The sequence below is a fragment of the Melopsittacus undulatus genome, chromosome 1, assembly GCF_012275295.1.
Source record: "Melopsittacus undulatus isolate bMelUnd1 chromosome 1, bMelUnd1.mat.Z, whole genome shotgun sequence".
NCBI lineage: Eukaryota > Metazoa > Chordata > Aves > Psittaciformes > Psittaculidae > Melopsittacus > Melopsittacus undulatus.
The window spans coordinates 154,324,788-154,350,104 of record NC_047527.1 but is presented as its reverse complement, the minus strand read 5'-3'; the positions used below and the strand labels follow the sequence as shown (position 1 = coordinate 154,350,104).

General features: G+C 40.9%; 2 protein-coding genes across 3 annotated transcripts in view; both read left to right on the top strand.

Annotated features, from left to right (window-relative positions):
• ANLN (anillin, actin binding protein) overlaps positions 1 to 25,317 on the top strand; it is an 819,922-nt gene that overhangs the window by 437,609 nt on the left and 356,996 nt on the right. The window lies entirely within an intron of this gene.
• Positions 10,472 to 23,536, top strand: NME8 (NME/NM23 family member 8). Its single transcript, XM_005145072.2, has 15 exons — positions 10,472 to 10,504; positions 10,598 to 10,655; positions 11,056 to 11,162; positions 11,595 to 11,666; positions 12,696 to 12,812; positions 13,404 to 13,470; positions 15,302 to 15,381; positions 16,953 to 17,045; positions 17,999 to 18,147; positions 19,112 to 19,290; positions 19,723 to 19,867; positions 20,491 to 20,598; positions 21,444 to 21,595; positions 22,559 to 22,703; positions 23,314 to 23,536. Exons 1-15 carry the CDS (start codon positions 10,472 to 10,474, stop codon positions 23,534 to 23,536), a joined length of 1,728 nt encoding a protein of 575 aa, XP_005145129.2.

The window sequence follows — 25,317 nt, the reverse complement described above, 5'->3', positions numbered from 1 at the left end:
ACACAAGAGCTACAACAGCCTGGAACCTAAGAGGCAGGCTGGCCTCTAGAACCTGAAGGACATGACAAGGTAACAACAACACAATCCCAATTGGGAAAGGAAGGGATCAAGAAGCGAGGAAATCAGGATCCAACATAAACAGAGCCTGGAGAGAGCCGTTTGCTCCTCGGAGACGCGAGGCTGCCCTCCTGTGGCAGCTTGTTGAACAACACCTCAATCTGAGCTGTGCTGAAGGTTCGGGGAGTCACGCTTGGTTATTGCATCTTGGGTCTGTATTCTTGACATTACTATGCTATCATCTGAAAGACAAATACACCGATTTCCCCAGCATACAGGGAAACAGATGATCATGAATTTCCTCAAGCCTTGCTCTTGGGACTGTTGCTTTTTCACCCCAGATGTATTTTGTTTCAAGGGAAATCTCAATCATTCCATAGAAGGGAATGACATCCATGAAGTATGATTTCAAACTGCTGTTGAGTTACCATTGCACACGACCTATAAGTTTATGAGAGATACAGTCTGCCAGTCCTTGGAGCTGCTGCATGGGAGGACACGTCTCTCCGATGCAGTTAATGCCACTCTCTGGCCCTCTGCTGCCAGTACAGGTTTCCCAGGCTGCGCCTGGCTCTGAGCAATGAATTCAGGACATCCCATTCGGTTCAATAGGTTTGGAAGCTGGGATTATGATAGAACTGCAGCTCCAAATGAGGTTGGACACAGGGGCTTGGAGCAGCTGCTCCAGTGGAAGGGGTCCCTGCCTGTGGCAAGGGTTGGAACTGGATAAGCTTTAAGGTCCCTTCCAGCCCAAACCAGTCTGGGATTCTATAAAACCTACCAATTCCAGCAATAGCCAGCCTGTTAGTAAAGGTCAACACCAACCTGCAGGCAGGCTGGTTTGGCATTAAACTACTGTAAGCAGTTGTATGAGTGCTGTCTTCAGTGTGCTGGCATAAAAATCCTATGTTTGCAGGAAAATATGAGTATGACAGAAGGAAACATCACAGAACACAAAAATCCAAGAGAAAGTCCCATTGAGGAGATTATTCCTAAGTCTATGTTAATTACATACCAAGTAACAAAGTTCTTTAACAGAATGCCTGAGGAGTATCTGAAGGATCCACCTAGATAGTGCGAACTCAACAAACCCACACAAACCCAGGAGTTTATCATGTTCTTTCCCCTCTTTCCCAGCTGGTTCTTATTCCAAGGACAAAACATCTCTACAGAAAGCATCTGAGTGACTGCAGGAAGGGAGAAGCAGTGATAACCGCACTGCTGCCTGTCTTTCTGTATGGTATCACATGTCTATCACTTCAGAACAGTAGGAGAAAGTAAGTGTGAAGTGTTAGTACACTGTTCTGTCAGCTGTCACCATCTCCTCGCCCCACTCCTCCACCATTCAATATTTCTCTTCAGTACCCAGTTCTGCTGAGGTACGAACACCATTCACAAGCAGCTCAGGAGAGAATACATAATCCTTTAAAATACTCCTGAAATGGTTCATAGCTACAAGACTTAGACATCAAGCACATCACGTAACTCTACGGTCTTGCTGTTCCCTACACCAACAGTAGCAAAACCCCAGGAGTACAAACACTGAGCAGGATGAACTGGGCAGCAATAAGCAAAATATGCAACTTAATGCTATGATTTTAAAAATATACTTATTATTTTTGTTATTACACATTACATATTAAAATACTTATGTAATTATGGTGATGTACAATCATAGAATGGTTTAGGTTGGAAAAGACCTTAGGATCCTGCAGTTCCAACCCCCTCCCCATGGGCAGGGATGCCTCACATTAGACCATGTCACCCAAGGCTCTGTCTAACCCGGCCTTGAACACTTCTTTGGACACCCTGTTTCAATGCCAACAAACACCATAGAGCTGCCCTCAGGAGACACCTTTGCATCTTTGAAACAGGCTTATGAGTCACACAAGGAGCAGCTGAACCCTCTACAATGCTCCAGGCATTCCTAGCAGCTCTGGCAACTGCTGTGGCAGCAGATCATCAAAACATGTGCATATCTACCTTCATTCTGAAATGTACAGGCTCATTCAACTGGTTTAGTCACTTCACCTGTTGAAAATAGCATTGAAGAACACCTCTGTTGCCCAAAAATGACTGAAGGATTCAAAACAGAAGGCTTGCAAGTGGCACTACTTGTAACTAATATCACTGATGTCAAATGATTCTATTTCATTCATGTATTAGGGTGTTCAAGATAGAGAATTAATTTTTTTCATATGATATTTGTATAGTTTGAAATACAAAAACAAGCTTTCCAGGATGCTTATCCTTAAAAGGATATTCATACTGACCCTACATTATGACCTTACAAATGATGCCTTTTCAGGACGTGTCAGCATTTGTTGGCAAGTTTACTGGGGTTTTCCGTTGCAGCTGTTTTGAAGTGTATGCATTCAACTTCTCTTAGCACTTCAAAGGACACACTTGTGAAACCTGCAGGAGAAATGATGTCACTAAAGCCATCATTTGTATTCCATTCCAGCAAAGGACAGGGTGGAGGGAACCTAAGGTAGCAATCAGCAGCAGGGAAGGAAGAGTGAGGCATAACTGGAAAAGTATAGCAAATTCAAGGCTGCTTTTCTGAACCAATTTCAAATGCTGAATAATAATGTGGCTTTCTGCCTGTAGGTTTACATTCTGACTGCATACACATGTATACACAGTTCATACACAACATTCCTATGCATTAATATAGGGAACACTATATTATGCTACAGCCTTTGCGACGTATCCTCACTCAGTTTTCACCACAGATATTCTCCTCGCCAGTGAAACAAATTAATCTGCCATTTTAAAATGAGTGATACAGGGTTGACATCATCCGCACAGCACATGGGAATCCAGTGTTGGATGTTTCCAGGTTCTTAACTCAAGCTGTAGTAATACCTGCTGGCAAATTCAATCTAAAGCAGGTCACAGATGCTGGTGGTAGAGCATTCTATGCCACAGAAATATATGATGTTTGCTATGCTTGCAGAGGCAGGTAAAAAAGAAGAGATATGAAGAAGTGGTGAACGATCACCCCATAATCTGTGGAGTCTCATGCTAAAAGTATGCAGCTTCCCATGAAAACCAGAATTTGCCCCTTCTGGTATGAAGCAAAGCACCCAGCATCCAGCTGTGAGTGGTTATTCACTTTCCTTAACTGTTCTAATCCCATTTGTTGAGGTGCTTGGATTTGTCCACACTTAAACACAAATGTTCACAGAAAAAGAAACATCAGTTGTGTAAGTCAGTCCAGCCCTGAGTGCTATTCCTGTTGGAGAGGGTTACGTGTACATCCCTCACCACCTTATTAGACAGGTGTTACCCCCTATTCTCATCAATTCTGGCCACAGTAAAACTTCTTGTTTATGGTGAGAACCTTATTTCGAAGCCATTAATACAGACTGTACAAGATCTCATCTTCCTTTACCCAGCAGCTAGGTATGAACTGAAAACATGGCTATATTAATTTCTATAGCAATTGCAGAGTCAGAAACAACTGCCCAATAAGCAAACTTACAAAAACCAGTTACCACAGACTCCTGCTTCCAAATTGAGCCATCTTTCTTAAATCACCAAATGGCAAGTTTCAGTGCCTGCCATAGTCAATTCTATGTATTTATAGGAGAGAACCCATTATTCATAAGGAACAGAAGTACACAGCAAGTTTACCTCAGCAGCATTTCAAAGGCTCATTTAACAACCGCAGTCATGGGTTATGCATAGTTTTTTCCACAGCCCGTTGCCCAAACTGTCAGCTTTTACCTTAATTCCTGCATTTACAAACTCAATAAAATTGTCTCAATTTGAAAGAAAATGAATAAAATAAAATCCACACTGGCATTTTTTAAGAAAAAAGTCAGAAAATGACTTAAACAGAAGGAAACTTTAATGTGATTTTGAAAAACAAGGACCTGAGACAGGCAGTAAATCACAACCTCAAAATATAACAGAACCTCGAGTGACTGCAGTTCATAACCATGCACATTATTAAAGTACCTCGGAACAAACACACAAACCATTTATAACAAACACAATCAGTTTGAGATGAGGCAGAGCAGACCTCAAGGCAAGAAACAAGCACTTCTGTTGCAATCTGCCTCTGTCTGCTTGCCCTTTTGTGGTTGAGGAGCAGCACAAATGACGTCCTTGGGATTGTTTTGAGCAGCCAGATGAGCATCATATTCCTTTCTCGAGACATTTAGTTGATGCAGTAAGGAAACCTCCATTGGGCATGAAGAAAGCTTTTGCCTAAAGCAACCTGGAACCCATCAGTGCCTTCTGCAGACAGTGCACCCTAACTCTGACTGCCACATTTGTATGCAGTGATGCAAAACCCTCCCTTTTTGGCAAGGAAGATTACATTATTAACATGAACAAATTGCCAATTAATCACTAAAAACCCTACCAACAAGTTAGGAAGAATTCATATTTTAATGATGGGCAAAGGAAGTTGAATTTCATAGATACTGTATCAAATTGCTGTGGACATGGATGGTGGGTTTGTGCCTGTTGATTAGCTAAGCTGCTCTGCTGCAGTTGCTAAGGTCTCTGTTGAATGACAGCTCTATTAAACTGTATTTCTTGCACACTGGTGGATCAGTGAATGAATGTTATGAAGCTGTTTTTCCTTGTCAGGGATGGAAGTGAAGGACTGACATTACCCCAAGCTGTACATGTTCTTTGTACATTCTGTCTCATCTACCTCTCAGAAGCCAAGCTTTTCCCCTGAAAAGGGTTTAAAGAAGACATGAAAGGTTTGGATATCACTGCTGACTGGCAGAGAAAGAGTGAAATTGTTGGCTACCAGATGAATAAGAGACCCAGATACATGGGGAGAGAGGGAGAAGAGGCAAAGACTTTTAGGCAAGCAATAGTATTACAGGAATTACTTTCCTTTCAGTCACTGGAATTATTTCATGCCTAGATCTGGCTGCTTAACAGACTTCCTGCTTCCTTCTTCTCATATACTAGGGAGGCACATGGCATTTATCTTTCAGCATCCCTGATGCAAACAGTGTGGCCTATGCTAGATGAAAGCTTGTCTACTGCTGGCCTGTGCAGCAGCTCTATATGCAGATGCACGCTGCATACAAGCCAGGACTTGGCATCCATTGAATATGTTGATCCAGCATAAAGCCTTGGATGTTAAAGTGACATCTAAAACAGTATCTATCATTTAAAATGCTTCTGAATGTGACACCAACATTCACCATTTCTATCAGTCTTGTAAGGATTGGAGTATATTTTTGGAAGTTGGGTAAATGCTGTGATTCCTGCAGACATTGTTTTATATAATGTGGATATATATATCAATATATATGTTTTATATATGTGTGTGTATATTCACATCAAATTGCTTAGAAATATATAGTCTTTTTTACTTGCATGAATCAGATCAGTTGGAAAGAGCATGGGTTTTCTTCCCACATAAGCCTGGATGAGTACAGATTGAAGAAATCCCGACTCCTTTCTCACATCCTTTAGACTCAGCATGTTAACAAAACTGCATTCAGGTTTAGCCTTCTCAAAGTGATCTGTTCAAGCGTGCCTGCCTTGGGTGTTCTTCCTGTTCATAAACTACCCATTGCCATGCTTTTCCCTTTAAATGACTACAGTGCCAATTAGGAGGGACTTTAAATACAAAACCAAACCTAACTCTTCCGGCAGCCAAATTGCACTACAAGTGTGTGACTATTTTCTTTATTATGGCCATAAAAACATACCTCAGTTAGTCTCTGGCAAAGATTTTAGTGGCTATTTTACTGTGCTGTTTAATTCCCATTCCTATCTTAGCAAAAGACAATACTTCATACACTACAAAACTTTCCACCCTATACAGCAGCACAGATACTGGTCAGTCCCATAAGTGGAATGTAACAGCATATTCTGCTTGGACTACATCACAATTCAAGCATTCATGTAACTCTCCATCCTATTTTCAAAGCTGGTACTGTCTAAAACCCTAAACCTTTCCCCAAGCACACTTCCATGCTCACATTTCTGTATCAAGATGATGCAATTGTCTGATCCCCTATTTTTTCTGCCCTGCTGGGATTTACTACCCTGAATATGTTACAGCTTTTCACATATACCTGTTTAGCTTGTCTCTGCTGATGAAGATCTCTCTCTGTATCTCTATATATTCCACACCAGCAATCATGAACCTCTCTTTCGTGGTACAAGGTGCACAAAAGGTTATGTATTAGTAACATCCTTCAGGGTTATCATTCATGTTGTCTTCAGGATGCACCAAGCACTGACTGAACTAGGCCATTCCCTGATAGCAAGCTGTCAATTCCATTACGTTAGTTACTACTTATGGGCAAGACTTACATCAATTACCCCTCAAACCTCACAAGTGTAACCTGTAGTACTCTTGGGCTGTCACCTCGAAGCCTGGTTTGGTGTTTCATGAGGAGTCCCTACAGAAACCATCTCAGATTGCCACTTTATTTTGTGCTGGGTTTTGTTATGAATATAGCTCTACCGCACAGAACTACTGCAGCACCAGCATGGGCAATGGAGATCTGCACTTGTAAGCATCACTGGAACTTCACGAACCATTTCACTCTCTGCTTTCCACAAGAAACAGAAGTCAGACAGCTCTCTTTGTGCTGTCAGGTCCATGGTCAGCTTGTGGCTGACCCAGGGAAAGCCTGCACACACATACAGAGTGTTTAGGTTAGACAGGCTGCTACACTGCCAGGCTGAGAACAGCTCTGCAGAAGAGCTTGGGAAGGTCAAACACCCTCTCATTAGGAGCAACGCCACATATAGAGGCACCCCAGGACACATCCAGGGAATACAGCAAGGAAAAGACACGAATAAGCTGCAACACCAGCATCTACATGGAATAGGCAGTAACAGAACAGACCACAAGAGATGGTTATAAATTAAGGTGATTGAGGTCTCCAGTGAATTTACTAGCAGGCAGTCATCACAGTTACATAGGCACCAACATCCAAGCATGTACTAGAGCACACAAGAAGACTGACTTGCAGGGAAACACATCTCTAGTTTTGACTCAGAGTCTCAGCAGTGCCTACAACTGGTTTTCATTACTGTGTGAAAGAATGCTACTCATTTGAAACTAATCACTGCAGGCATTAACAGCCCATGACAAAGAGCAGACCTGAACTCCAGTGGCATGCACAAAATGGAGTCAAATACTGTTAAAGTTACTCAGAAAAGTTATGCTGTCATTCATCACTAATCCATTCTGCTTTATCCACTGCACATGTTCAGCACACTTACAGAATCATTTTGATTCAGGAATAAAAGGCAGTAAACTCCTAACCCCTTTTCTCTGATGTCTTTAAAACCACCACCAAAAGTTCTGCTCCGGAGAAGCTAAATTATCACCCAATTCGTTAACAGCTTTACAGAACTATACACTCTAAGCTAAAGAAACATCTTTTCATTGTGCTTACTGCACTGAAAGTGCAGACTTGCAGAGCTTTTTGGCTGTGTTTGTTACTGAAGACATCACATAAAGTCATCAAGCTGCACTGAAACTGAACTACATGTAGTTTTCAAACCTCATCCCATGGACTAAAAACAGAAGCAGTCATTCCCCACATAAATTCAGTCTCGTGCAATGTGACCAAGTGTGTAGAAAGGCAGAGATTAAAGATATGGAGCTGAAGAAAATACTCTTCCTTATTCAAGGCCCTTACCATTTCATTCACTTCCCATGGCACCCCAATCAGGTCTATGCCCAACATTTACCAGACAATAACACAGAGCTAACTCCTCACTGAAACATTGAGAATCAGAAGATACCCAAGGGACACACAGCATGAGACCCTAAAGGAAGAGCTGCAGATGCTGATAACCAAACCATGACACAAACTCCAATCTTCATTTACTACTTGCTTCTAAATCTTGCAGCCCCCCAATGAGGATGGGTGCAGTGAAAATCAACCTCTTTCAAGCCCAATATTATAAAATACCAAATCTCTTTACATTAAATATTTTGTGATATCCAAAGCATACATGTAACCCATTCTAACAGAACAGTTACAGACCAGGCTACATCAGCATTTTAACATATGAGACATAAGCATTACCTTACTCTATGTTCCTCTTGAAGGCATTTTTCCTGGTCTTTGGAAAAGAAGGTGTTCCTGAAGAGCCTGGAGCAAGCAGTGAGTAGTCAGCAAAGGAAGCCCAAACGTCCCACCCTGTGTTTTCAGGCTTTAACTTCCCCTTGGCAGGTGGGTTAAATATCTCATCATTCCCAGTCCTTTCTAGTTTTACAAGCCTATCAAGGTTTCCACAGCTGAAGAAGCTTATTCAGGAGCACTCGCCCACTTCCAAGCAGGTCAATGCAGTTTAAACCCATTCCAAAGGTAGAGTTTTCCAGAAATAAAGTGGGAAGTGGTTTAGTGTTGGCCCTACAGATGCATCATTTCTGATCTGAATGCAAAGCCTCTCTTGCCACCCAATCAAATTGGGCACAGCAGAATCTCAGCATTGACAACTGCTGCAGCTCTGTGGAAGCACTGCCCCATTCACACTGGTGCAGAAGGAGCATCCATCAGCTTGGGGTGGTTTAACAGTGAGCAAGAGCACCCACTCCAGCTCCTTTAAGTGCTGCTACTGTGCTTTCTTCTTATTATGAGTTTCAGGTAATGAAACTAAGGTTTCAGAAGGGGCTTTGCATGTGTTGGGAAGCAGCCTCACAAAGCTTAAGAGAAGTGACAGGAAAGTCACTAAAACCATATTTGAAGTGTGACAGATACACATAACAGCATTACAATGCCTGGGCAGGGCTTCAGAAGTAAATTGGGAGCACAGATGATTTGTAGAGCACAACAACATGCATATGTGAAATGTGAACATTTCAGAGACACCTGCATTTGATTTGCCATCACTCTTCCACTTCCAAACAGAAACTCTCACCAGCTGGGATGTCTTCAAGAGCTTATCAGTGTGTATGGAAATAGCCAGACTATGCTCTGGACCAGTTCTTTCTACCTGAATAAATGAGGTTTGCCTTTGAGCAGATCCACAGAGGCTCAGACTGGCACAGAAACATAGAATGGTTTGGGATGGAAAGGACCTTAAAGCTCCTCCAGCTCCAACCCCTGCCACGGGCAGGGACCCCTTCCACTGGAGCAGCTGCTCCAAGCCCCTGTGTCCAACCTGGCCTTGAGCACTGCCAGGGATGGGGCAGCCACAGCTTCTCTGGGCACCCTGTGCCAGCGCCTCAGCACCCTCACAAGGAACAGCTTCTGCCTAAGACCTCAGCTCAGTCTCCCCTGTTTTAGTTTGAACCCCTCACCCCTTATCCTGTCCCTACAGACCCTAAGTCCCTCTTATAGAACCATAGAACCATGAGCATCTGAGAAATGAAGCTGGGAAGTGATGCTCTGAAGCAGTGTGCTCAGATGCCTGCACTGATCACAGAGCAGCCTGAGTGCTGACTGCTATTGGGCTTTCAAGACCCTCCTTTGGTCACCAGGACTTCACCCCCATGGTCTCACACTTGGCAAGCAACACAGTGAAACTGCATTGCTGGTGAGGTCCCGGGATCCATTTTGTCACCATTCAAAAGCTAAGGTTGGATTCCACCTGTGGAGGGAGACAAACAGAGGAGCTCCAGTACAGAACATGGTGCTGCTTCCCTGACTGAATCCCTGCTCCCCTCTCAGCTCCCCATGCTGGGGAGATGGAGGAAAAGCAGCCCTCAGAGGTGGAGCATCAGCAGGGGCAGGGCCATGGCCCGAGGGAGGTGGTTAGAGCCGTTAGAGGGGGGTGGTTGTGGGGTACACCCATCCCAACCGCTGGTCCAGGGCAGGGGCAAGGACCAGGGCAGGACAGGTGCCCATCTTGGGGGTGAGCAGCACCAGGGTGCTCTGTGATGGTGTGCTTGTGGTGGAGGGTGCATGGGAACCTGAGCATCCTGGTTATGGGGAGCCTGAGCTGGAGTGTGGCTGCGTTCACTCAGCATCATAGAATGGTTGGGGATGGAAGGGACCTTAAAGATCATTATCCATACTCCTGTGTGTGTGTGTGTGTGTGTGCACAAAGGGGTGTGCATGTGCCTTCCTGCACACCCAGGGGTGCTCATGGTGAGCCTGTCCCTGTATAATGGAGGTGCATGTTCGGGTGCCTGCGGAAGGATGTGAGCCTCTGCCTGTCCTTGTGCACACATGCAGGTGTGCACCTGTGTGCCAGCTGAAGTGTGAGGGACCTCAGTGTTTTCCATCCATTCCATACTTCATCCGGTTCCACACAGCTCCAGGGAGAGAATCAGCTGTATATTGCCTCATAGACCACCAAGGCGGGGTATAAACTGCCATTGCAGTAGGGGCTTCAGTGGAGCTCATTTGTAAGGGAATCAAAAGGCAGTGCTGTGTTGAAAACCATAAACCCAAGTTCTTTTAACAACCTGTTAAATGTGGTTTATATTTTCATAGGTTCCTATAACCACAGGGAAATGGCAGTCAAGAAGAAAGAAATCCAGCTCCAGGTATAGGTTCTATTCACTTGAACAATTGTAGAGATTAATAGACATTTTCTGTCTCTTGTATGGATGTTAAAATGTCACTTCACTTTATTTCAGATGCAAATAACTGATGAAAACCAGTGGAGTGAGATGTTGCTGATGAAAGGTGTAGTAGGTACTGGCACTGTTTTCTGTTTAATCTCTCCTGAAGGCATGTACAGGTTTTCATACTTACATATCCATCATCCTTTACAGATAGTGGTCATAAACCTAGAACTAGGACCCATATTATCTTTTAAAGAAAGGTTATATTAATACAGTTATAAAGGTATAAAGTGTCTATTAAAATACAGTCTTCTATGATGAATAAATATTTGTCACAAGCCATATCCATTATTTTATCTGCTGTTATATGCTGATGATTAGAACATACTTTTCCAATGTGGTGTTCTGGATGGTAGCGAGTTGTATTTAGGTAGAGAGAACAAATCTGTAATGGGATCATAGCTACACAAGAGCAGCAATGGGAAAAACACAAGGCAGCTGTTTTGTAATCCCAAACTATTCCATTTCAGTAATAGATGTGTATCAAGCCTGGTGTGGTCCTTGCAAAGCTGTGCTGAATTTATTCCGGAAGCTGAAGACTGAGTTCAGTGAGGATGATATACTGAATTTTGCTGTGGTAAGGATGGCAATTCTGTGGGGAACTTCTTTACCTTCTGGTTTAAATAGATCTTTTTACCTGTCTGCACAAACAGAGCTTTCATCTTACTGTCCTTGTACCAAGTCATCACAATTTTGGCCTGATTGCATCTTCTGCATAGCTTCTCACAAGACTTTGTTTAGATATAGACTGGAAATGGTAATAAATGTGGCAGGAGCTATAACAGAAAGGGAACTGATATCCCATGCTATTTGTTTTTCTTGATGAGATTGCAGAAACATTAAAAAGCCAGATTTTATAAATCTGGGCAGGTTTATATATATATTTATACACATATATATGGAACTAGATGATCTTAAGGTCCTTTCCAACCCTACCTATTCTATGATTATATATATACATGCATATGTATACACATGTAAGTAAATAATCTTTGTCATCTGACTTCAGGCAGAGGCTGACAACATCGAGGCTCTGCAGCCACTCAGGAATAAATGTGAACCTGTGTTCCTGTTTTGTGTTGTAAGTACAGCCCATCCGTTTCTCTCCACATGCTGCCTGATTTTGCCTTGACTTTTCAGTAGATTAAAAAGAAACAGGAAGAACGCATATCTTTACATCTGACAGTGTGCAACTCACTATGTATGCCATCAGATGTTGTTACTTGCGGCTGGTTTTCAAGCCTGATCTGTGGTTCTCATTTGTGCTGTGACTGCTGCACACGCAGCCATAAGAGATTTTGGGTGGCCACAGTTGTAGTTTCTTAGTAAGAAATCTATGTAAGTCTTCCAGGGTTGTCTCACATCTATTGGGTACACTGAAATGGGTATACTGAAATGGGTATTTATACATGCTTTAACACAGGGAAAAAGAGGTTCCATTTCCTGATATTTCAAGAGATTTCAGATAAACAGCTAAAACTGTGTTTTTCACACCTGGGCAATTGGAACAATCACACATTTTTTATCTCTCACCAATGGATACAAAACACCTCCTCTCTTAGGACTCCACTGTAGAACACTGCTCCCTTAGGAGGCAATGGTCTTTTGAGTTGAGGGTGCTACAGTTTGAATCTAGGGTCTGAGAACAATGATACTCTCAGGACACTTCCAGATTTGAATCTGAATGCTTGCAAACAAAGCTAGCAGCATCTTCGATTACCAGTAGTCCGCTTCACTATCTCCTGAATGTGGCAGAGCACTCACTGACACACAATGCAAATAAAAGGATAGAAAACAAATAAAAAGCTAGAAAACTCCATGTTATGGAAATTAAGAGCTAGTCAACCCCATGTTTTGTATTTACATCTGACTATATTACAAATGGTGAGCCTAGAAATAAACATGAAAAATTAGGTAGAGAAGGAAGGGATGAAGTAGAAGCAAGAAAGGTTCATTCTGAACTAATAGAGGCAGTAATAGCTTTAGTATTCACTTCAGTGGACATAGGAAGTGGTCCTGCTGCTGGAGAAAACAACAAGGTGAAGCATGTTTCAAAATGTGTAATCAAAGCAATGAGAACTCACCAAGAATGTTCTTTTCTCCTTTACAGAATGGCAAAATCATCTCCATCGTGAAAGGTGTCAATGCTCCTCTTCTAACCAAGAAAATAAGAGAGCTAGTGCTGGAAGAGAGAGCAATTGCATCTGGAGAGAAGGAGCGCACCATGGTACTCACAAACCAGATACTGAAATAAATGAGGTTTTATTATGCTTGCATATTTTCTCTTCATTCCTGTGAGAGGGTATGGTAATGTTTAATTGGTTGGATTTATTTTAACAGTGAAGTGATAGATGTGAGGGTGGTTTGGTTTGGGTTTTTTTAGAGATTCCCATTAAATAGCATCTTTGTAAAAGCTTCAGAATTTACAGATTAGCCTATTAATGTAAGAAAAGAAGAGATGGACAATGTAATCTGTGCATGAAGGTTTTGAGTCATCTCTTATTCTCTCAGGACTTTCTTATTTAACTTAGTGCATCAGATGAAACAAAGACAGGGGGAGCAGTTCTGTCTCATTGCTTGGTTTTAAGTAGAAATGGAGCTGAAAGCACTCCACTTACAGCAAAGGAAGCTTCTAACCCTGTAGCTCAGTTAGGGAAAATCAGGTTTCCCAAAGATCTTACTTAGCCTTCCTCACTTTCCAAGGCAGCAAATATGTTCTAACAATAAGGTAAGATTGCTGTAAAGATCTGACAGCTGTGCTTGGTGACTTCAGCTTCACGCTGGTGATGTGCTTTTACTCTATTGGCAATTGGCTTAGGTAGAAGAAATTGATTTGCATGAAGAGGAGCCATCAGAAGAGCCTGTTGAGGAGACCCCACCTCAGGGTAAATCTATTTGATTTCTCTTAGAAACATTAACAGGAAGAAAAAGAACTAATATCTCTTTAGTTATTTGATTAAGAATTGGGTATGCCAAGCACTAATATGCCTTCTTTTGATTGAGTTAGTAATATGAGAGGTTGTGGTTGAGAATATCAAACTGATGGGAAGCTTTCTCCTATAAGGAATTAAGATATGTGACTGTCATCATCAGTATCTTCACCCCTGCTCTGTGAGCTTTCAGCACTTCAGACATAGCAGCAGTGCTGTGAGCCAGGCAATATTCCTGTGTAAAACCACTGCCTCTAAGTCACTTGTACACAAGCCCTGTGTTGTCTCTGCAGTTTTGTTCAGGTGGGGGTTGTTAACCCTTGGGTATTCTACAGGAATACCAAGATGGGGACAACCTGAGACTATTGGGAGAGTTAATCCATGAAGGAATGGCACACCTTGTGTCCCAGATTATGTTTGTCTTTCACCACATTAAAGAGATAAATGACAGGTTTACATTAGAGCATCAACCCATGATAGTAGGATCAGATTCCAAAAAGATTGAAAATAAGCACTCTCTTGTTCCTGGGTCTCATATGTACCATTTATCTCAGGCTTTTCATGAGCTGGGACCTACATCTTTACTCTTCTTATTGTTACCTGTGGCTACTGAATGTTCCTACTGCTTCATAAACACAGAATGCCACTCATCAGCACTGAGATGGAATAAACTCCATCATCCTTTTTGGTCTCACCTTTTTTTCCCCTGTGAGAAGGTGGTAGATCATAGACATGGATTAAGTTGTGTCCCTTCTCCTTCCTCTCCCTGCCTTTATTGTTTGGCTTAAGTGACATATTCCTGACCTCAGCTTTACCCTGTACTTTCTTCTCCTAAACCTTCTGAGACTTGGTAGTACAGTATTACAAGTCATATAGCAATTATAACCAGACTTCACACTAATCCACAGCCCCTTCATGTGTGACCAAATCAGGGAACAGACATTTGAGTCTCGGTTCAGCTTCAGGGTAAGGGATCCCTCAAAAGCCATAATACACTAATATCTTGTGGTAATATTCTACTTACCACATGCAGGTGCCTATGAGTGTTTTCTAGTATTGGAAATGGATAGTAAAGATGGTGTTTGTGTTAGAGCTACCATAAAGCTCTCCTATAGTGACTGAATTACATTCTAATGCTTAACTGTAAACCTCAGATCCTGCAAAGTCTATGTAGTTTGTACTCTTTCCTGACCAATTTGTCATTTTGCAGGGCTCTGTGTGCTATGGATGTTGTAACACCATGTCTACACCTCTTGTTTTAAATGTTACAAGGTGTTTGCAAGCATGTGTTACTTCAACAGTTATTTATTGCAAATTACTTCGGCATCCACAGTGCTAAGAAAAACCAAACATCTACTATGACAAGAAATGCACATTTTACTGGAAATAACTAATATTCATACAGATTTTCACTTACTGAATTTTCCTTAGCAAGACTCATTCCTTTCACATTCCTAGTCCTGTACATACAGAGCTCCCTAGACAAAGCATCCATCTTAGGCTGCAGTTTCCCATCACACCTAGCCACATGTAAACCATTTCCCCACCATATTACCCAGAACACCAGTGCTTTGTCAGGAATGAGGATTCCAGGGACAGCCAAGGACAGTCCTGCTCTCCAAGACTTGCTTTAAGTGCTGGAGTCACATTTTGGAACCACTGTTTGGCCACCTCTATTAAAATGGGAAACTGCTTAGAGAGACCCACTTGCCTGTAATGGTAAATGTAGTTCTGTGTTGGTTTTGGTGAATGTATCCATTGACACAAGACTGTTTCCCTTTTACAGAAAAAGGAGTCAAATATTCTCTTGGAATTATAAAACCTGATGATGTCTCAGAGGGACGTGTAGAAGAAATTAAAAGCCAGGTAAAGACTATCTGATAAGATTCATTCATGTGACTTGGTTAAGAGACCTAGCAGCATGATGCAAGATGAAGTGGATCCTCATTTATGCCTAGGCTTTAGAACAAGGTCTGTTAATGCTACTCTGTTAAGGATGGTATCAGTATGATCATTTTTATCTGAAATAATATGGGGTTCAGACTGGTACTACTGCTTTAATATTTTATGTCAGTCAATGAGGTATGATGCATATTGTGCTTATCATCAACACATGAAACCTACATACAGAAAAGTGTCCTTTTTTCCCCCATGTTGCAGCAGAAATGAGAACTTGAGACTGTGGTGGTGAAGTTAACTCTTCACAGTGTTTTGAAGGCCTGTAGGCACACATGAGACAGCTAACCAGTCCTTTATGGAAAAGAGTTTGTGTGCAGACACACATGACAATACATGAAAGCAAGCAGATGGTGAGGCTAGTTCACATGCACTAGTAAGTGCAACTACTGTTTGTCACTAGTGCAGCATTTGCTCCTGAAGTGAAGAATATAAACCCAGCAAGTCTGCAAGGGTGCATCCAATGGTTCAGTATTTGTGAAGCCATCACACAGTGAAAGAAAGACTATTTTGCCTTCCACAATACAAGCTATAGGAATGCTCACTTCAATTACAAGAATTTCTTACTCTGTTACCAAAACACCACCTCCTAAGACTTTCTATCCAGACAAATACCAGTGACTTCTGCAGTAACGATGATCAGTGCTGTATAGGTTGTTTCTGCAACTACTCTGCCTTGGCCAGAAAGCAATGAAGCTCAGGAAAAGGCAAAAAGCAGCCAGTGCTTGAAAACAGTGTAGCTGGAGCTGGGCAGCTGCCAGTTGGCTCTGCCTTGGCCCTGCCTAATGAGGTGTGTACTCATGATTTTTCCACACTCAGCAGCATCATAAGGGCTTTTAAAGAGAAGCATGTTGGTAAGCAGTTTAATGTTGGCATGGGATCAGTATTGGGGTTGGGTAGCACGTTGTTGTTTAAATATCAGTGTATGGTAAACCTCATACAAGTGGACTATGAATTTTCACATAGAACACACAGGCCTGCATCTCTTATACATACTTGAATTTAGTGCAGTGATGTAGCTTAAAATAGACAACCATAAAATAGATTCTATTTTTGTTTATCTCCTTTTTCTGAAGCCAAGTACATTAGCCTAATAGAGCTGTTGATAAGTACACATTTATATGACTACTATGATTATTCTAGAGGTTACAATAACATTTTTAGAAGTGGTGGCATGTTAATCACAACAGTTAAAATGAGTTTATTGAATGGTAAATGAAAGGGGTTATTAACATATGAATGACTGCATAAATTGAACTGCACTACATGGTTCACAACCATTAACTTAAGGGGCATTGTAATCCTGCAATGAAAAAGCTAGAGCTTCAGTTTAGGCAAAGGTAGCAATTATTTGGAACATGCCAGAGAATTTTAAACTTCAGATTGCTTGATTTTGGAAGCAATCTTTAGCCTTACAATAACATCAGATTTTGTATATATTCCTTTTCAAATGCCACTGAGTAATAACTAAATAATTGCAGATTACAAATGCAGGATTTAGCATCGAAGCAGAAGAGGAGAGAATACTAACTGAAGAGCACATCAGAGCCTTCTATGCCTGTAAAGCAAAGCAGGTAAAAAACTAAAAACCTAAACAAAAGGAACAGGTAAAACACATTGTTTTAGCTATGTATGTTTTCAAATCTCTGTCTTACACAGTTTTGGTACTTTGAAGAACTGAACTAATGTAGATTTAGTGCATAGAAAAAGAAGGAGATATTCTCTCTCTCCTACTGACTCATACAGATATGGCTTGACAGCATTCTAACATCCCAACTCAATTAAATTGAAAAAAGTAATAAATTGCAAGCATCCATGTGAGTATTTAATCCTCATTATTACAGGAAAAATGTATCATACACAATGAGATGAGGCTGACTGGTAAAGAAAACATCTATTCAAATATTAAAAAGCAGAGAAGATACCTGAGGAAGTTTTAAATACTGAAGGATAAGGTGATATTCGAGGCAAAAAAGATTAAAAGCTCACAACAGCTACAGAAATCTTCTTCTAATGACAATGCACATTTATAGCACTGAAGGTTGAAACTGAAGGAATGAAAAGAAAATAGCAAGGAGATTGAAGGAAAAGCCTACAAACATCCTGCAAATACCTCAATGTTCTCTATTTGCACCCAGCTACATGGGTTTTAGTTGCAATAATGATGCATAGAACTGTACTGCAGTTTGTCATGGAGCACTGCATGAGCTACTATGAGCAGAGCATTGGATCACATTGAGTTTCTAATTAATTTCCTTCCTTCTTTCCATTTGTATATTAACCTGGTAGAACTCGTGCTGCTTTCTTAACGTAGTTCTATGACTTCCTTTATCTTAGTTATGTTTGTTTTAGGTATTTCATAATGTTGGCTGATCAAACTGTCCCAGTTTAACAGGGGTTTGAGTAATGTATGTGAGTGCCATTTTAGAACAGGAATTAGGAGTTACTTTTGAAAGGATAGTTGTTTATTTCTGATGATAAACTCAAAGTTCCTGCAATTCATAGAGAAAAAAATTATGTTTTTTAGCCTGATTTTGAAGATTTTCTTCAATTCATGCAAAGTGGACCCTGCCACATTCTGATCGTCAGTAAAAACACACCAACTGATGCTATTCCTAACTGGAAAGAACTAGATGAGATGAGTAAAAGTGTTGATGAGGCTGAGAAGCCAGACAGGTAACTACCAGTAGGAATGTGTAGATGTGATTCAGTTACAGTACCCGGAGCACACCATAAACCAAGACACATTCTTACAGATGCTCAATGGAGAGTAGGGGATGCCTGAAGCATGCTATGCTCCTTGGGTCCACCCTGTAAAAGCTGGCAAACAGAGGGGGAGGCATCTGTGTTGTGTTCCCTCACCTTCAAGATGCATAAAGCATTGTAAGGATTAGCTGTTCACAAGTGTGGTATCTTGAAAGGTCTGGTTTTCTCCTATGCCAAGTGTGCATTGAGGGTTTTAAAGAGGATGACAGTGGTACACATGGCATCAAACAACAGAGTGCTCACAAATTCAAACAGTCAATCAAGTTCTATATTTAGACAAGAGATTTACTTAAAGCAGCATGGACTTACATCCTATGTTCAGAAAAAGAACTTGTCACAATTATTGATGTTCCTGTTGGTGCCTGCTCTATCCCTTTCTGCACAGACTCCCACAGCTGGGGAATACTGCATTTTCTGTACTTGGTGAAGAGTGACTGTATTTACATAGCTAAATGCAGGCAAGTAACAATAAGAAGCATCTCTGTTAAAGACAAATCTGTATTGCTATCGGTTTTATGATCACGTTGCATATGAATTAAGAGCAATCCTTTTACTGATCATTCATCATCACCGTACACTTGTCAGCTGTAATTCTGTCTAGTGAAGCAGAGAGCCTATTTTGAATAATCTAGAGGGGAATTAGAAAACCTGCATGGCTGAGATTTCTCTCTCAAAGCAAAGGCAATTTTGAGAGCATGAATAATTCTCCTCCCAGAAACATTACTGCAGTCATGAATCTGATTTTAATGGGAACTTAGTTTGGGATTCTATTCTTCTGGTTCACTAAACTTTATGACAGTACATCTTCACAAAGTCAACTGGTAACACAGTGTATGCAGTGACCTAAATACTGTGTTATTTTGCATGTCAATAGGGGGGAAGAAACTGTGGAAACTGGGGCTCTATTAAATGTATGTGATATGGAAGACAGCATAGAAAATGCCAGCAGACAACTTGCCTTCTTTTTCCCAAATTTTGATACCCACAAGACAGGAGAAAGAATGGAAAAAACTTTGGCTTTAATTAGACCAAGTCTCCTAAAGGAAAGACGAGGTAAGAGTCAATCACTGCATCCTAACTTGCATTATACTTAGCATTTGCTAAGTATAGCACAGGGGATCATAATTCCCACCATAATAAACTAGCTGATATTATTCCTGAATGCAAGGTCCAAGGTAGATCAATGGCAAGCTGAAAAAGATCTGAACCAGGGTGTTCTGTGCTGCATAACTGGAGTGTGCAGTGCTCCACAAGGGCAGGTCTATACAGACAATATTAAATCAGGAAATCTACTCCATTAGCACAAAACTCCATCCAATCAAGTTTACTTTTCTTCTCAGGCATGTATTTGCACTTCTTCCTAGATTCTAGATAGCATTTCTATTCCTAGCTTGAGAATCTCTGTACTTGAAATAACCTATACACAGAAGCTGTGCAAATTAATGAATGGATGGTGATTTTGTATCATTTCACTATAATAAACAGAGTCAGTCCTGCAAAGAATAAAGGATGATGGCTTCAAAATAGCAATGCAGAAAGAAATCACCCTGACTGAAGAACAAATACGTGAATTTTACAAAGAGCATGTAGATCAAGACTACTTCCCAGTCCTTCTAGAGCAAATGACCAGGTACTTGGAATGAAAAATGAGAATGTGGGTCTATAAATAAGACTGACATTTTCACAATGAATAATTAGCCTCAATAATACACAATACATAAGACACCAATATATCTGGGAGTTTAGTTAAATGCAAAACAGGATCAGACAACTGTAGATAATGAGATTATTCCCTAGTGGATATATATGTTTGAGGGGAGGTATTTGTAGAAATAGGTTTAAATGTGGAAAGCCTGGGCCAAAGCTTAATTTATATGTATATATATATTTTACTAAGGGTGATTTTATACTCTCATCCCTGCTCATGGCAAGGAAGCTAGAATTAGATGGTCTCTGAGGTCCCTTCCAATCCAAACCATTCTATGGTTCTAAATACATGAGGTTCTAAAAACTACAAGCTACTCCACATACCTGTATGTAGGAAGTTGAAGGCAACAGCCAATTCCAGTCATCTGGGTGAAATCAGCTGAGCTCTGCCCTGCAAGAAATCTTCATCCAGGCTGTGTGCTGGATTGGGGAGGAAAAATACATTATGTTTGGATATTGCCTTCACAGGGATTTGGGCTATGGCTGATAACTTAAGTTACAGAGAGTTTAGTTTTATTTCTTAATGCTAATTTTCCCATTTCACAGTGGTCCAACTCTCATACTTGCTCTAACACGAGAGAATGCTGTAGCACGCTGGAGAGATTTATTAGGCCCAAAGACTGTGGAGCAGGCTATGAAGGAAAATCCAAACAGGTAACACTTGTAACAGTAAACCATCTTTCACTACTTCCTCATCTGAATGAATAAAGTATTCCAACTGGTGTAACTATAGTGCCCTCCTCTGGGAACTAAGATGTATTTCTGCAGTTTGTGAAGCTTGGAAGAACTGCTCTATTACACATAGAAACTATAGTATTTTCTGAGCAATAATGGCTGCTAAACATCATGAAAAGGGTATTGAAGTGAAAAGACATCTATTGAATCTATAGTGATACGTCCCTCCACCTGCCCTGGCAAGGGAGTTGGAACTAGATGATCTTAACATCCTTTCCCAACCAAACCATTCTATGTTTCTATGAATCACAGAAAAAATACTGCTAATACCTTGTTATTATTATTGCCCTTTTTCTCCCTTGAAATAGTACCATAAGTTTTCAGAACAGACACTCATTTTTCAGCTTAATGAAAAACTTGCATCAGTGAAACTTTTACTTGTGACTAAGTTTCACATACACATTTCATAAATTGACATCATAGCTTTAGCTGCTATTGGTAAATTTCCTCTAAGAAACAACTATTGCATCCTCTTACCTGTTGCTGGCAAAAGGGCTGCTTCACCAGGAAAGAGCTGCTGTTACCTCCAAATATAACAAGGTGAGAGCTGGGAGGGGCAGTGTTGATAGGTTAATTTGTTGATAGGTTAATTTAAAAGCTCGCTCTTTCTGCAGGTAATGAAGGTTGTTTCTGCAAAGAGATCATCAAGCACTTATGTCCTCACATCAACATTCACTTACATTCACTGGGTTAAGGCTAGGCAAATGGTTAAAGGTCAAAATGGTTATTCCTTTAAGTAACTTTACTCTTTTAATGACTCTTAGTTTACGTGCACGGTATGCAGTCAGCAACGTACCTATTGGTCAGCTGCATGGTAGTTCCACACCTGATGATGCTCAGAAGGAACTGGAATTCTTCTTCCCACAGGAGCACACTTTGGCATTAATCAAACCTGCTGCGGCTGCAAAGCATAAAGGTAGAAAGCATGAGCTATGTCTATTGATGTCATTTCTACAAACTATTAGCAGTAATTCATGTCAGATGCATTCTTTTTGTTCCCTGGAATATTTTTTCCATGCAGAGAAATGCTTTTACAGGGCTTGCATAATTCACAGTGATGCCCCAAATGTGATATTCCCTTTGCTTAAGCTCCCTACAGCTCTTTCTTCATGAGAGTGGTAGTGAACTGAAGTGAGAGAGCTCTTAGCTAAGTTAAACTGTTTAAAAGCCAGACACATACTAGCTGTCCAGCATCCTTCTAAGTCAAGGAGAGAGGCTTTGCAAATTCATGTAACTTATTTCAGACAGGAATCTCTATAGCTCAAAAGGGGTCGCTGCTCTATTAGATGCATTCCCATCCCTGTTTTAACTTGCCATTAGACAAAGGAAAAGAGGAGGAAAGCTCAAAGCAAAAACAACACCTTGAATGTTTTGCTGCCACGTTTTTTAAACCCTGCATCCAAAGCCTCTTTTTGGCATTGTTCTTGTCTGTCAGAACAAATCCAGTAGTCTTTCTAATGTTAATTTGTTATTGGCTTTTGTGAGTCTTTCTTCCACTCTTGTAATAACTCTGAGCTTAGCAAGCCAGCTGGTGTGGGATAGAGCATTACAACTACAGTCCATGCTCTGTCCAACGCGAGAAGCAATAGTGAATGCTACTGCTATGGTTTATAATAGTCTGGGTTTGTCACCTGCATTAGTGCAGTGACAATGGTTTCTGAACATTTTAGAGGACTGTTGAAGCCTTTGTCATATTGTCCATGACTGATTGATATTGTAAGGAGGATTTTAATAGGTATTGGTGATTTGGGTTCTTTACAAAAGCAGCTAGTATTTTCTGAAGGTTTAGTTTGGGGGGGGGTTCAGCATCTAACCTTTAGAATGATGCTTGCATCTACCCCATTTCAATCAAGACTGGGTTTGCTTGTTATCCTCCTAGATGACATCTTGCAAAAGGTGAAGGATGCTGGATTTACCATCTCAAAGATTAAAGAAGAATCTTTAACTCGTGAGATGGCTTCACAGTTTTATAAGGATCACAAAGGAAAACCCTTTTTTGAAGACCTGTTGTCCTGCATGACTGAGTAAGTGTCTCATTATACAGCCTGGAGGTATGTAAGTACACATCAACCTTCACGTTTACAGTGCCAACAGAACAGGCTGCACCCAAAGCGGGCTGAGGACTTGACACTCTGACACTCTTTCTGTCAAGTTTAGTGGCTTCTGGTATGGAGAGCTCTCCTCTTAAAAGGAAGATTTAAAATCCTTTTAAAACCCATGGACAGTAACTATTATTTTGGGGGTTTTGATTGTTATGTTGTTGGGGTTTTTCCCTTCTCAAGAAAAAAGAACTGGTTGCTGATGGGATCCTAGTTCTTCTCATGGAGGACAAATATCTTCCTTATAACATTGTTAGTATAGCTGTTGATAAAACAGCATGCATAGTCTCATTTCAGAAACCATTGGGTAAGAGCCTTTTAGGACAAAAAATACAAATCTAAATAGCTGATCATCAAGATAGGTTTTGCTTTCAAATCCAAGATATAGTCTTAAAACACTCAGAAACAAACTTTAAACAGTTTAATGAAATTCAGATAGAATAATGCTCATCATAACCCTTCATGATACTTCTGAAGGCAAAGCTAAGCCAGCATCTTAGAATAGTGTAAAAGTTTCCTTACATTGATTTTACAGGGGCCCATCAGTGATAATGGTCTTAACAAAGGAAAATGCTGTGGAAGAGTGGAGGCATCTTATGGGTCCAGTCGATCCAAAAGTGGCTAAAGAGACCTCTCCTGAATCAATTCGAGCTCACTTTGCACAAGATATTTTGTCTAATGCTGTTCATGGATCATCAACTAAGGAACATGCACAGGAAAGCATTGAGTGTGTATTTGGAGAGCTCGATCTAGATTGAGCGATTAAGATGCAATCGCTGAAAACTGATGTTCAGGTCATTAAATGCATTTGTCTGCCCAATCACCTATATTTGAGTCTGTGTTTTATGTTTTCCTTTATAGTCCATTCATCTTTTATCAGCCAGATTTTTATTATCAGCATTGCATATTGCAAAGCATATCAATATAATGAGTAATACCTGATAGAAGTTTGATGTTAGCAATGATTTCTTTATGTATGGTTAGTAAACAGTTTTTCTTTTATCACTTTAGCAGATTTATGCCTTTCCTATAGTGTTCTAAGGTGTTTTGTAAACAACTACCTTAAAAAAACAAGGTCAAAGAAGATCATTAAAACACAACTAATAACATGGACACTGTGATGTGGATTGAGTCCTCCAGTTCAGGCAGCCTGCAAAGGAGAAATGGTGAAAGGTAGTGAATACACTGATACAACATTGGCAGGGAGCAGCAAGTGTGAGAGTGTCCCAAAAGGGAGAAGGAGCCCAGAGCCAAGCCTGACCACAGCACAGGCTGTGCAGAGCAGCCTCGCAGCATCTGAGCAGAGCTGGGTAGCCACATCCCTTAGCAATCCCAGACAAAGCAAGTGATGAACCAGGTCCAGATCCCATTGGAAGGTCCAGTCAGGAATAACAGGCAGACAAGTATTCCTGCAACAAAGATCAGGCAGTGATTAAGCCCAAGTGTGTGTTTAAATGTGGCTCCTGGGCCCCTTGGCCAATGGTATGGGTGTGCATCCCAGGAGAGGCTGCTCAGGGCTGTTAAGTTCCTATTGGTTCCCTCAGGGCCCTGAAAAACATTTGTGATGTTTCCTTATCCTTTCCCTAAACATCATCTAATGATTACTGTCACATGTAGGATAATAATCTAGGCAGTCCTTTCCATTTATGCAATTCAAACATATGAGATGAAGTAAAATATAAAGTCAGCTGTTACTTAGCAGCTATCTTTGACATATACCGCCTTGCCAAGCTAGTGAATTTGTATCCTGCCTCAGTCTAACTTGGCTGGCCTTCATAAAGAACACAAATATCCTTCTGTAGCTGATAATTCTCACTTTAACTGTCTGAGTCTGTTGAAGGTTGAGATACTAAAGAATGGCATTCAGTTAAAGCAATTTACTTACAGCATTGATTCGAAGTGTAATGTCCAGAAAGAACAAAGTCTTTCTCACCCTTTCTTTATTGTCCCTATTGTATTTAATACAACTAGCTGCTTTAAAGAGCTTCCTGACCAATATTTCTGTTGTGGTGGGGTATTTGTTATTATAGACATTCCTCCAGCAGAAGTTGGACTGAGCATTCTCCTGATGGCCCATTTTCACCTACAGCTGCTTCACTGCCATAAACTCTACTTGAGGCTAGCTAGCCATTAGGAAGTTGTGATTAGTGCAGAATGAATGTGTCACCTCAGTGAGGTGAGTTCTTAGAAGCCTACTTCAGAATTCCTGTATGTTCTTTGGCTTGCCTTTTTACTTCAAAAACCCATGAAAACTGTTCTTTCTGGCATTATTTCAGCACTATGGGTCTCTTGGGTGCTGGCACATTGTACTTTAAACCAAGAAGCAGCCTTAGAAAAGGCCTGAATAGAGTGATTTCAGATACATCAATTCAGTTCATTTCCCAAGATCTCTGCCAGTGTTAATGGCTTCTCTACCACTGGGGCAAATACAGCGTCCAAAGGTGCCATGGTTTAAACCACGATTACACACACTCTGCTCAGATCTGTCGTTATCTCAACCTTTCGTGCCCCAGTAACTAAGGTATAACACAAACCACTG

Bases quoted from the DNA above. Each gene is read 5' to 3' on its own strand.
- NME8 (XM_005145072.2), top strand. From the start codon at position 10,472: ATGGCAGTCAAGAAGAAAGAAATCCAGCTCCAG. The intron at 18,148-19,111 runs GTAACTACCAGT...GCATGTCAATAG, and splicing joins GAGGCTGAGAAGCCAGACAG to GGGGGAAGAAACTGTGGAAA. The intron at 20,599-21,443 runs GTAACACTTGTA...AATGACTCTTAG, and splicing joins ATGAAGGAAAATCCAAACAG to TTTACGTGCACGGTATGCAG.